Genomic DNA, 14,265 nt, shown 5'->3' on the forward strand with positions numbered 1-14,265 from the left:
AACATAAAAAAAAAAAGAAAATAAAAAAGGAGGGGGGTGGAAATGGTAATTTTCTTCTTTACCTGTGATGCTCCATTTAGGCAAGGAACTGAACCTGGGGTGTTGCACAGCTCCAAGCACTGTTCAGATGCTCTGCCCTGCTGCCCACCGGGAACCACCACGTGCCTTCCAAGCTGCCCGTAGTCCACTCTGCCCCAGGTGAACACCTTGCCAGCTTCTAAACACAAAACACATTTCAATATTACTTATTCACCGAGTTCCTGAAACTGGTGGATGCCAATTCAAAACCAGAACTTTTTAATGCATCTTATCTACAGCTTCAAAAGCCTGGTGAAAACTTATTTCTGGGAAGAGAACAAAAAAGAACCATTAAAAACTAGCTCAAGATATTATGTTATACTTCTATGAAGCTACTCATTCTTCATTAACTTGCTTTCAAGCAGAATAACATCTGGATGGTGGCCTGGGCTGTAAATAAACCATGTCAGTAAAGCTGCATAACCTGGATATTCTGCATACAACAAATACACTTTGGTTACACAAAGAACATATTTTAGGTTAATGGAAGCACAAACAAAACAGCTTATTCTTATACATAAAAGATTACAGAAAAGAGAATTATTTTCTATTCCCACTCTTTGCCATAGACATTTCATTACATGACCTGCATTTAACAGAGTTTTATGTTTTCCTGATAGATGTTTCACTCTGTCACTACTGTTAGCAGAGCTATAGTCTTCAGGAGACAGCTGGTTAGTCAGGAGCACCAGCACAACTGCCATTAAGCATTGGAAATGCACTGGTTTGTCTTCACAGGAATCACATGTTGGCCAAAAAAAGGTAACTTTAAATGAAATCAGCACTATATGGCTCATCCTTCTCTCCAAGGGTTATTATTTCAAGTGCACTGCTGCAGGACTGACACCTAAAACGCCATTATCCTGTATGGATAACATCTATAAACATCCTTCTTACCTTTGCTTTCCTTGAATTAAAAAAAAAAAAATCATACAAAGTGACAGTTTTATTTTCTTAATGAAATGACTAGGTCCCTGCAGATAAGCCTGTCCCTTCTGGGCTTACAATTTAAAAAGTTATATACACAGAGCAGAAGGCAAAGTCCTCAACTTGGTTTTAACTAGAAGCATCAGCCCACATTCCAGCCCAGAAAGAAACCTGCAATGACCTTGAGTTATGGACATGCTTCAGCCAAGCCTCAAACTGCTTTCCAGAGTTGAACTCAAGTCATCACATTTATAGGCCAAAAGATGTGGATCTGGGAAAAATACCATCCAGTCCTGCAAGTCAGCTTGCTCACACACACACACCCCTCTCCCTGCCACACAGAGGGGTCAGGTGCAGGGGGTATGGTCACACCACCCAGAGGTGACAACTGAGAGGTTTCTAAACAGATGCCAAAACACAAACCCTTGGAAATCTGAACACCTCCCTTTTTCTTAGGGTGCTTTTAAACTGTCTTTGTAGGGACACAGGTAGGCACTGTTTGTTTGTGGAGTTTAAGGTGATAATGCATTTTGTAAATGAACTGGAAACCTCAGTTCATATAGAGGAGAAGTATAGGTATTTTCCTTGGAAATCGGCTGGCAGTGGTATCTTTCACTCCAATCACTGCATGGTTTTCAGATGCATTCTCTCAGTTCACTGATAATGCTTCCCCTAAAATAATTAAGTGATAAAATTAGTTGTCCTTCTCTCTCAAGGGCACAAAACTTTTTTCCTTTGCAGATTCCTCTCAGTTCAGGGAAAAGCTTAAAACAGTCACATACTGCATTCAATAGATAGTAGCTACATCTTGTTAGGTTAAAGGATAAAAATAACTTTCATTAAGAGAACTACTAGTGTATCTTAGATTAGGAAGACAGTTTGAGACTTAAAAAATATGCTTGTTCTGAAGTTAGTATATTTACTTTGCAATTTATATAGATCTCTGCTAAAAATATCTGCAGCTGCAAAAATGTACATAACAAATTTAAATATACACTAAGCTTCAGGCTTTTACATCAGACCAGGTTACTGCACTTCTATAGAACCCTATTAGTGGACTGAGAAAGGATAGGCAGGCTGCTCTATTTTATATTAACTACAGGAACTGAAACTGAATTTTATGAAATCTAAAGCCAGAAAGAATTCTTCTAACATCCAGTTAGATCATTAATATACCACAGGCTCTCAAGCCCTACCCAGACATTGTTGTATCGATCTCAAGGACTGTAGTTGAATTAAAGCATTTCAGCTCCCAGAAGCCAAAAGTATCAAGTGCCACAGGCAAAAACATCAGCAAGCTGCAAGGCCTCTGAAAAGGCAAGCTTTGAATTGGTAATACAGACCCAGATCCTCACACAGTCTGCAGCACCAAACATACACAGAGGCAACAAAGGTTTCTCTCAACTCAACCTTTTGGGGGAAAAAAAACTCCTTCCTCAAATGAATCTGGTGCTCTGCCTGGACCCAGACATGAACAAGAAACACCAGCCACTCACAAAACAAAAATGAACCTTTGCACCATCCCACCAGGGTACTGCTCCAGTGCTACTGAAGACTGCAAGCACGTATGAAGGATTAAAACAGCAACAATGCTTAGCTGCAACAAAACACCTGCCACCCACAGGTTCTATTTTCTTTCACTGAACAAGCTAGCAAAGAATCACTTACACATGCAAAACCAAACAGAAGCCTTAGCAGAATGTAAACTATTTCTGTAAAACATAAATGTAAAATGTTTCCGATTACAAACACAGACTGTTGCAATTAACTTTTTCTTTCCTGCCACAATAAGGGAAACAGGTTTCAGGTGGTTATTAGTACTCAAGCATGGAGAACATTAATTCAAAAATATTAAAGCCAGATAAATTAATTTTTGCTTTTAGGAAGAATTTCTTGAATGCCCAAAGATAAGTTAAGCAACCAGCTCCTTCTCACTGCTCATCAATGCAGTTCTCAGTTCTTTTGAGACACATTCCTTCCCCAGACTTGTTCCTGTTTGCCAAATATTCCCCATCCCATGCTCAGTTTCCTGCTAATAGTCAATAATTTCTATCTTTCAGCCAAAAAACAATTACACAGGGATCCTTTAAAAAAAAAAAAACAAAGCCTTGAAGTACATAAATCTGTCTTTTCTGTGAGAGAAACTAACAGAAGCTGATTTAGAAGTGCCTTTTCTATGAAATACTGATTATACTTTCAGCAAACAAACAAAAAACCCCAGTCTCAAGTGGAAATTTCAGGCTGAGGCAAACACCAATGCATGGAAAATTCCGCCAAAGGTTAAAGTCTCGTCAAAATCCTGAGGAAAAGAAAGCACTGAGCTATGACAGAAAGCATTGAGCAATTGTAATGGGAGGTACTGCTACTGTGCTGCTTATAAAATAGATGGTATTTTAAAATGTTCTAAGAATATTTGAGAAAAAGACATTAGTCATACAGAGTAAGGAGGTTGCAGGATGAATTACTTAAGAATGAAGGGTGATATAACGAGGAGGGTTGGTCTAATATTAGACTAGGACAGATTTTAATTAGAAGTCAAGAAAACATACACAGTGATGAGTCAACTGGACAGAGTACATCAGCCATGGAAGCGGCTGAGGCATCAGAAGATGTGGTATTTCATACCAGACTCAGTGGAGGAAGAGGGCACACAAAAGGCAGGAGTTATTTCTACAGCTTTTGTAGAAAGAAGGGTACAATATTGGAAAGCCTTTCCAGTTCTTCTAAGATACTAACAATGCTTCCTGAGACCTGGATCTTGCCACATTCTGAGCATGGTGCCTCCAAAAGGCATTTCAATTCCTCTACTGTGAACATCCACATTGTCCCAGATGCCTTTTGTAGCAACTGTTCATTTTTTCACCAGGCAAATGCTACATCAAATGAAGTCCAGAGGGTTCAATATCATTTGGAATTAAGGAGTAAGAGATATAAATTCATGCATCCTGTGTTATTCCAGTTCACAACCTGAATGAACCACACAGTACAGGAGCTCAGAAAGCTGGGGAAAAAAAAGACAAAGGGGAGAAGATTTTTAAGAAAAAACTTTCTGACAGCTGCTTAAGTAAACAACACAAACAGCAGTATGCTACATTGTTTGAGATTCTACAGGATCATGCAGATCTGGTTTGCTCGTGCTCTTTGAACTGTAGACACAGCAGTCTGCATCAGTGTACACACAGCAGCAAATCACCCAAAACACATGCTCGTGTCCCTCACAGAATACAGATGAAGGTACATACATATTCAAGGCTTGAACACAAACCACTCTCTGAAAGGTTCCTCTGCATTTTCTTCACATCATCCTTCTGTCCTCATGTATAACAAAGCACAGACAGTTGAGAATGTCCTCAAAATTACAAGTTCATAGCCTTCAGAGTACTGCAAATCCAGCCACATTGCATAAGGCACTTCTAGTTGCTTCCTGCCTGACAGTGTAGCTTTTCCTGTGCTGTTTTATACTGCTACTGATACTGCAGAGCATGTCATTTTTCCCTTTTAGCATTTTTTTAATCAATCTGCTCAGCCACATAAGTGGAAAGAATTAGCAATTAAAAAAAAAAAAGTACATTAGCTCTAAAAACAGGTTGGTTGTTTCTCAGTAAAACACAACAGACAAATAGGTACATTAAAATTTACTTATTTTTTACTAGACTCAAATTTATCTTTATATCAATTCTCCTGTTTTAAGATAATATCCTGCACTAGTGTTATCTCCTTGAAGTCTCTATTTGGTACTCAGGCAAGCTTTGAACTCTCCTTCATAAATACTAGATGAAAGAGTTCATCTAGGCTATCTCAGTTCATGGCTGCATTAATGATTACTTTTCAAATGAACTTTGGATATTCACACTGAATGCTTAATCTCAGGCTTGAAATAAGAACTTCTATATAAAAAATTCTTAATGCCTCCTTTCACATGAAAACTCACAGGAGCAGGCACTAAAAATTGACATTTAGAAGCTTCCTCTTGCCTCCTGCCTGCCCTACACAGTGTAACACTTCTCCCAAATCTACAGATATCTGCTGTCCTTCAGAAAACCACTGGTGTCCTTGACCCATTCTGAGAAACTTCCTCATCTGCCTAGGAATAGCCGTTGTGCAGGGCAACCTAACAGAAAAACATCCATCCATATATCCTAAATTCCTTCTTGGCTGAAGACAGCTTTAATTCAGCAGCTGGAAACCAGGCATCCCCACACCTGCAGCCTCGCACCTGCACCTGTGCATGGTTTCAGTACAAAACAGGATAATCTGCCCTGACAAAGGTTTAAATGGCCCCCTGGTCCTTTTAACACAGGAGCTCAGCATAGCAGAGCTGTCCACATCTCTTCACACACCTTCTTCCCATGACCTCCTTACAAGCTGCTCCAGCTTCATATAATAGGGCACTCCTGAATTTTTTTCCATGTTCATTCATAACTGCTATTAAGAATGTATCACTAAAACACAAATCTGTGCACAGTATTGAGGTCACGCCTCGTCAAGGAAGTTCAAACAAAGCAGCAAAAGTATTTCAGGGCTGAGAGCAACAGAAAACTAGAGATGTTCCCATTGCCACTTTCAGCCTCCTGCAGTCACAGGCTGCAATACACAGCTGGTTCAGAACAGTCCATGGAGCACCCACACAACAAGCTGCAGTTCACAAGGGTTTCCAAGCACTCTATGAAGAAATTTAAACCTGCAACAAAAGTCCACAAGTGCCACAGGAAGAGAACCATAAAAGCATCACCAGTCCTCCTGTAACAGCTGTGGATTCACCAATTAGAACTCCTATACTCATCAAGTGGGCCAAAGATTCCTGCCAGCCCGAGCTACATCAGATGTCCCCAAATCTGGTGATCAAATTTAACCACAGGCACGTGGGCAAGACAAATCAACAAGATTTCACATCACCACAGTTGGAGGCTCATCTGTGATCCAGCAAACAAATGGCTTCTCACTGTGACCCATTCCCACTGGAAATTTAAAAAAAAAATATATATAAATAAATAAATAAATAATTCTGTGTCCTTTCAGAGCTTCCTGGTGATATCAAAATATTGAACACCCAAGGACTTGTATGAACATGGGATATAATGGAAAATACTCAGCTAAGCAGGTGAAGCTTTGAGGATGTGTGAAAATCACCAAAAGAAGCCACCAGGACTGTGAGAGTAACACAGACTAAAGTGCTCAAAGTGCAGAATGAGAGCTCCTTCAGCAACAGTTTACACCAAGAAACTTTGGACCCAAACAGTTTTCTCTCCACTAGGCCACCTGCACTCATTGTGCTTGAACTAACTGTGAAGGGAAGGTAAACCAAGCTAAGGAATTGATCTGGCTGAAAAGCAACCTTGGGGAATGAGCTTGGCTACAGCAAACACTGCTAAAGGCAGTGCTGTATTAAGTCAGTTTAATATTCCACAAGACAGGCTAGGCATCACTTGCCATTTCCATGACATGCTAAATTTGTCGTGCACTTCACCAACAGATCCATCTTTACCAGCACTTTGGACATCTTTAAACATCTAAACAGCTTTGATTTTAACTCGCTAAAAAAACAGTCATACTCCTCCTTTTTGCTTCCATAGTTACACCAAGTTATGTCTTGAGATGGGCAATGCTCTGTTAATGGGATTATTCACATACTTAACAGCATGCTCCACTGCTTTGAAAGATTGAACAATAACTCTGAATGTGGCCAATTCCAGGACTTTCCAGATGCCTTGGAAGTCTTGTCTCTGCTTCAGGTTTTCCATGGGACACTGGCCATTTTCCTTTAAGAACAGAGACTGGAAATATAAAGTACCACACAAAGCTCTGAATAAACCAGAGGAAAAACTAAAATGTAACAATTTAAATGCATGTGCAGATGTGTTCACACTGCTGATATCACACACATATATCATCCTGGCTGAAAAAAGGAAATGGGGGAATGTCATGAAATCCATGCAATCATGAAACCAAGCTGGAGGAGGAGGCTGGGGGCAAAGGTGGGATTTTACAGCACCTATCAGACTTTGCATTCATCCTGCAAGGTGAGAAAATTCCGTCCTTATTTCCCTCCACTCATGATTAGAGAGTCATGACTGCTTCACCAGCTGTGCCTCTGGCTTATTTTAAATTCAAGCTATGATACATATCTCAGTTTTAGACTTTTAATAGCAATGTCTTAAAATGCAGATTGCTGGCTAAATTTAGTTACATGATTAAAAACAAATCTAACTCATCTCTACCCAGCAAACAGAACTGCTGCATTCAAGGTTCAGTAGAGGACTTAACTCTTCAACTAAAAACAAAGTCCTAACAAAAAGCAGGAAAAAAAGGAAATCAAAGCACAATTTGGTGATGTCTCCAAAAAAGCAAGATGCATAAAACAGTAAGCAGCTATGGAAAACTATCTGCAAAGGCATCATAGTATACCATAGGGTTTTTGTTCAGTACTTCTGCAAATAAATTCTGCACTATGCTACTACAGCAGTATGAGTCATACACTTTCACTGACATTCTGTATTTATATCTCCATGCCCTTCTGCACTGTTATATGCTTTCTTCCATACAGGCCTCTCTAACCTGGAATTTCCTTCCTTCTGCAGCTGAGCATCTCTTCCTCTAACATTCCTCAGAAAACTGAGAAGACATGCAGGTCTTTCTGGACGCCATTTTGGAAAAACAACACCCTTGAACTATCATAATATGCTTCGTGTGCTTCTAGCTGTTTCAAATTAGTTTCTTGTGTCCAATTTCCTAATTTTTTGTCTGTAAAAGGACTGCTTAGATGCTTATCCCCTTTGAGGCAAGGCCCAGGTCCTGTTTCATTAGACTTAACACAGTACAGTGCTACAGAAAATTTTATTCAGAGATGACAAATTACAACATAGGCATGTTTTCTAGACCATTTTATGAAAAGCATTCCCTCTAGCTGCAATGTTGCAAACATTTGTGAATCTGCCTACTTTGGAGAACTCAAGATCCTGCTACTCTCAATATCCCATGGCCATCTGAGCCTCAGAAGGAACAGCCATGTGCATACAAGAGATAAACAAAGAGAAGGTAATTAAGTTCCCAGTGCTAATATTTACTTTGTCAAAAGGCTCAAGGGCATGCTGTGGAAAGGCAGACACAGAAAAAGCAAAAGAAATGCTCTGGAATGGCAGCCTGAAGGAGAGCAGGGCTTTTTCACAGTTGGCCACAAGATGCATTCCCAATAGTCAGAGAGCAGTTGCACAAGAGATTTCACTAGATAACAAGCCTCAGACAGAAATACAGAAATAGTGTTAGAAGAGCAGTCCTTGGATTTGCTAAGTGGCTTGAACTTCCTCAGTCACTCCAGAAGCAGCCTGGAGTTCTACATCCCATGGAGCTCAACCCTAACTGTGTGCTGTTCTTAAGAAATAAAGTACAAAGAAGAGAACAGTACCACAAACTCAACAATGGCACCTCCAGAGCCTCCCAGGAGATCACCCGCCTTGTTCAGAGTCAGAATCATTATAAGAGCAACTACAATTGACTAAGACAGAGTGGGCTGTGCACCTCAAATAATGAGCAGCATTCCCGCTGACAGGAGGAACAAAACAGTCTAAAAGGGGATGGGAAGGAAAATTCATACCCTTTGAAGTCAAGAGATGAATAATGAGCAATAAGGTGATGTATTCTCTCTGGAATATCATCCCAATTTCTCCCTCCACCCACAAGAAAGTTTAAGAGTTGGGTAAGGGGGTGGAGGAAGAAATAAAAGCACAACACAAGATTTCACCTGGGTATGGCAAGATCCTTAACATCAAGGAGACTGCAGGGAGAGAGTGGACAAAGGTGTAAATGGCTGCATAATTGCGAAAGAATCCAAATGCCACTTATGCCCTGAAAAAAATTCCATCTTTTACAAGGGGATACTATCCAGCTAGCAGAGCCTCCCTTTGACTCTTGACTTCTTGTGTCTATGTCTCTTAACATTGTGAAGTGCTTTCAGCATTTCAGAGCTACAGGCACAGAGCTTGGAGCAAGCCTAAAAATTTAGAAACATTATAGACATGTTACTAATGAACGCAATGCAAGTCTGTCCTGTAAAGGAATCTGAAATTCCCAGCCAAGAAGGAATGCTGCTAGTGAGATTTACTTCTGATGCTTACCCACTGCAGCAACATCTGTCCACAATTACATCCATAGAGCTACAACATCTGTATCTGCTTGCAGTGCCAGCATATCTATGTTTGAGGTTTACCTAAGTGTGTATATGAACAGAGTTGTAATGTAAGTAGTGAAGTGCTATGCAGCCTGTTACTAAGAGGGGCTTAGGTTTCAAAGTGAGAGGGGAGAAATAAGAGAACTTTTCTCATTAGGAGTAAGGAGGGGACACCAATGGAGAACAAAAAGCTCCTGTTTTTTCAATACCTTCTTTTCTCTGAAGTTAGAATGGATATTGATCAAAAGAAGCAGTACCCTTCTCTTCATGCTTCACACAATTCAGTGAGATAGGGCAGTTTCTAAAGAAACCATGAGTTTTCTCCTGTGCTAAAACAGCTTTTCATCACCTTTGTTTGAACACTGCTCTGGTGAACTAGAGGAATTTTAAATAACTACCCAGATTTTTAAATCACACACCGCAGAAGTTTGTTGTGTTTCAACTATCAGCTTCTACCAGGGTACATGGCCACAGCTTTTTGGGTTTTTTTTTGGCATTGTATGTCCTGTCTATCTCTGGCAAAGTGAACAAGCAAGAGGAGACAAACAAAACAGGATTTCACACCCTCCTTTGTACTGCGTGACTTGTCAGGATGATTCTTCAACCCACATGAATATCTAGTAATCCACACTGCCACCCTTTTATTGTCCCCACAGCCTGACCTTCACTTCTGGATGTTTTAGTGTTCATTTTGTCCTCAATGAACAGCTTCAGCTCCAGGCACATGTGTCATTAGCAGGCACAAGCCTGAAATGTGTGTACAGGCAAATTCCTACAAAATATCCATCAGCTACAAGATCCAAAATTCAAGATGAGAAATGCCAAACTGATTTTCAGTTTGCTTTCTATCTTGGGGTGGAAAGGACAAGCAGGAAAACATTCTCCTTGAGGAGTTTCTGTATGTGTATTTTGGGCAGCTTTGTAAGGGCAAATTTTTGAAAATTCTAGAAAAGTAAGATGTCCTATACTCACAATAAAAAGATCTTAGCAAAAGTGACATAAAGCACTGTCCCTGAATAGATCGTTGACTACACAGTGTTTCTTAGATTTTTTTCTTTTAGTTAGATACCAAGTAAAACAGAGAATGAGTCACCTAAGGAAATCCCACCCCTCCTCGGGTTTTTCTCCTGCATGAATCAGATGCTAATACCTTCTATTCCTCCAGGTCTTTGTCCCCCAGAAAAAAAAACCATTGTGATTATTTTATTATTACCTACTGTGGGCTCCATAATACAGGAGAGAAAAGAAAGCAAACCTGAACCACACAGGCTCTTAATCCAGCAGAACATCCCAAAAAACCTAAAGTGTATCCTAAGCAACACAGAAAACGTAACTCCCCTTCATCAGCTCTTTGGGATCCATACAGAATATATGTAGCTACCCTGAGAGACAATGAAGTCCAAATAGGAGCTACAAAAAAAAGAGGGAGTTCACCCTCAGTTTCAACCACCACACCACAAACTGTGGGTCCTCACAACTGGAGTACTTTAAAAAATAAAAGTCACACACTCTTGGCAGATCTCATCATACTACCCAAGTATCAGAGCCATTCTACAAGACTACAGACTTGTTATTGAAAATTGACAGCTGTTGATACATCTACTGTATCCTTCAGTACCTTACACCAAATTATTTATTTCAAAATTTCTTCAAGGTAATCATGAATGGAACAATCTATGTAGGCTTTATGGATATTTTTCCTGTTTGTGTCTCGGTTGTTAAAAGAAGAAAAGTTCCTGAAAAGTACTGTTTTTCAGAAGTACTCAACTGCCACTCAGCTCTTAAAAAGTCCACTACCTATGTTTGAACAGTAGGACTCAAACCTGAATAATTAATTACTTAACAGGAAATGTCATTTAAAGATTATGAAAACAAGTATTTAATAGCCTTAAAATACTACTAAGGCTAAATAAGATCAGTGCACTAACATGCATAGATGGTGTTCACATAGAGAGCTGCTTTCAGAAGCTGAGCTTAGAAATGCTTAGCTTAGTAAATGCCTAGCTTGAAATGAAGTTATTTGAAAATGCAGCAGCCACTTGTCTTGTGTTGGTCTTTAGACCAATAAATCTAAGAGGGAAGAGTACATACACCTTGTTCTTGGCAATCAGTTACCATGCACACTACTTCAACTATCAGGTAATGATTGGCTCCAGCTTCCTATTCCATACCAAGCGAGTGCAAAGCACTTCTGCCTTACTAGGGATTCCAGCTTTGTCTGAGACCACGTTATATCCACTTTGCATAACTGCAGAAACTCTGAAGTGCAAATTCTCACTGTTTATTGTGTGCTTCACATCAATTCTCTACACTAAGAGCTTTGAGTTGCCAAAATTTCAATCAATCCCATCATCCTTTTACTACATGCAAACTATGTCATATGATATGATAACACCCAAAATGAAATTGCAAATTATTTTTGACCCCCATTTAGATCTCCCAGCTGGAAGAGAGTGTAGGGAAGAACCCCCCAGTCCAGTCTTCCAGTCCATGCTCTTTTTGCTGGATAACAGGATACAGAAACATCATTCTGGATAGCTGCTGGGACAGCATATGGGAGCCTTGAAGCTGAATTAAAGGCTGAGAGGCAAAAAAGGAATTGAGTTATAGAGTATCTGGCCCAGTCTGTCATAGCAGCACACAACAGTGGTCTTGTGAATTCCACATCTGGATCTCACTCTTGTGAGTTCTGCATTTGGATCTTTCTCTATTAATACCTATGAATATGGAACTTGGAGGCAGCTTATGACAGAAGTTAAGAAACAGTGAATTTTCTCTTGCCTTTACCTTTGCTTCTTTTCAGCTTCAAATAGGTGAATTGACAGAGACCCAAGTACAATGTGAATGATTTCAGTATGGCTCAGAAGGGGTTTGACATAAAATAAAGTAGAAACAGGCAAACAGAAGAGCAAGTGGCTTAGATAGTGCCAGCAGTTCCAGCTGCAAGTAGTCAGAAGAACTAAAGACAAGGACACTTATGGCCAAACTATTCTTCATTTAAGGAAATTTGTATCAGCTTTGTGTCCTGGTTTCACAACAGCTGTGAGAGGGGTGGTGGTTTTCAACATAATTATCATCATTACCTTTGCAAGAGTTTAATTTGCTTTAAGAGAAAAAGAGTAAGAAAAAATAAACCCCCAAAGAATAGCTCAGAGCCAACAAAATGCCCTTCTCAGCCCTGTGACAAAACTAAAGCTCCTCTTGCACAGTTGCTCTGGTGCTGGAGGATACTGAAAACAGAACCAACACCACATTTACAGATTTCCTGCACACAAGCACACACTTATTAATGTATCTGACCTTGTTTATTACATTTGCTAGCCATAAACTGCAGCAGTCCAACCACAGAAACCAAAGGAAAAAAAAAAGGAAAATTAGGGAAAGTAATTAATTCCTTATCTCACCCACTAATGACTTGAACAAAATCTATACCAGATCCACATTTTAAAGCTATAATTTTTTCTGATTACTTTTTAAAGATGAAAATTCTGTCAAATTGGGACAGTTACATTATTTAAGTCCACAACAATCACTGCTCTCACTAGTAAAAGAGAGGATATGACATACACCAAAAAAAGAAAGAAAAAAAGGGAGAAATTCAATATAATAGTCCCTCTTTCCACACATGTGGCCTAAAGCCCCAAAACATAATGCTGAATGATGACTGAGTCATTTTTGAAACTCCTCCAATCATGGAGTACTTAGTAAAATACATCTGGACAGGACTAAGCAAGTGTGAATCACAGAACCATAGAATCATTAAAGCTGGAAAAGAACTCTAAGATCATCAGGTCCAACTGTGAACCCAGAACCAAAGCCATGCTCACTAAAACACGTCATCATCCTCAACCGCCATCTCCACATGCTTTTGAATACTTCCAGGTATGCTGACTCCACCACTTCCCTGGGCAGCCTGTTCCAAAGAAGGAACAGGCCCTTCCATGAGAGGAAGCCATAGGCAGAAGACCCAAGATAGATCCAGCAGAAGCTCCAAGACAGACCAGCCTTACCTACCTTATCTTCCCTTGTGCTCTGGGAAGGGCACTCTGTGGGCTGCCCCACACGTAAGAGGAGCAGAACAGATTGGAAAATTTGTGATGGTTGTTTTCCTTCTCTTAAGCTCATTTTTACTCATGAGCTAAAATCCATTTAAATCCTACTCTTCCCAGGTCATCTGAATCTCCATGTGCCAATGCAATGTCACAGCTCACAAAGGGAATTTCAAATATTGAGGTAAGTTTCTTTGTCCTTAATGCCGATCACTGATGTTTCCATTTGACAATGAGTACCTTCAATCACTCTTAGTGACAGTTTAGAATCTTCCTGACAACCTCTCTTTTCACACAGAAATGATGTAAGATGGCATGCGCAGCTATTTACTGTACAACTGCAAGTTCCTAGTAACAAAGAGAGGTAAAAGCTGGTGACTGAAGAAACAACTCAATTACTCAAAAGATGACATCAGGAAGATTCTGTGACAAATCTTTGCATATGAACAACTCTCAACACTTGATAATAACCTTTCACAATGTACCTTCAGTTCCCATTGGACCCAGCTTCCTCTTCAGTGACCAAACCCCTGAATGAATTTCTTCAAGACTTTTATCAAAAGCACGTAGAAGTAAGTCCCAGCAGGGAACAGCAAGAATAGGAGTGTACAATCACAAAGCAAACACACAGACACACACTCTTAACGTCTTAAGTTTAAAAAAAAAGCCAAGGAAAATGCCAGCCCATGAACCCAAAAAAAATTCCAACATCTCCTAGGTATTTACAGCTATCTAGAACAAAACTTTAAAATAATCACTGTGGAAGTTGAAACCAATGAGATGAATATGTGAAAGAACAAGGAGACAGCTCTGAAGACAACACAGAAAACAAGGAAATTTCCATATGCATCTAGAATCTTTCATCCTGATACTACACACTAAATTTCCCACAGTTTCCAGTGTTCATGTCTGAATTTTGGTCCCCAAGCTTGTGCATTTCCTTCTCTCCTCTTGCCATGCTCTACACTTTACAATCAAATGCAGGAACTTCAAGATAGGCCCTGAAGCTTCAAAATTAACCCCTGAGGCAAGTGGACAAAGACTTGT

General features: G+C 39.8%; 1 protein-coding gene across 1 annotated transcript in view; it reads right to left on the reverse strand.

Moving 5' to 3' along the window:
- Positions 1-14,265, reverse strand: part of SERGEF (secretion regulating guanine nucleotide exchange factor) — a 140,295-nt gene that overhangs the window by 110,748 nt on the left and 15,282 nt on the right. Inside the window, 1 exon segment of the mRNA XM_038138410.1 lies at positions 63-217. Within this exon segment, the coding sequence (XP_037994338.1) occupies positions 63-217 (155 nt within the window).

This window comes from Motacilla alba, chromosome 5 (genome assembly GCF_015832195.1).
Source record: "Motacilla alba alba isolate MOTALB_02 chromosome 5, Motacilla_alba_V1.0_pri, whole genome shotgun sequence".
NCBI classification, from domain to species: domain Eukaryota; kingdom Metazoa; phylum Chordata; class Aves; order Passeriformes; family Motacillidae; genus Motacilla; species Motacilla alba.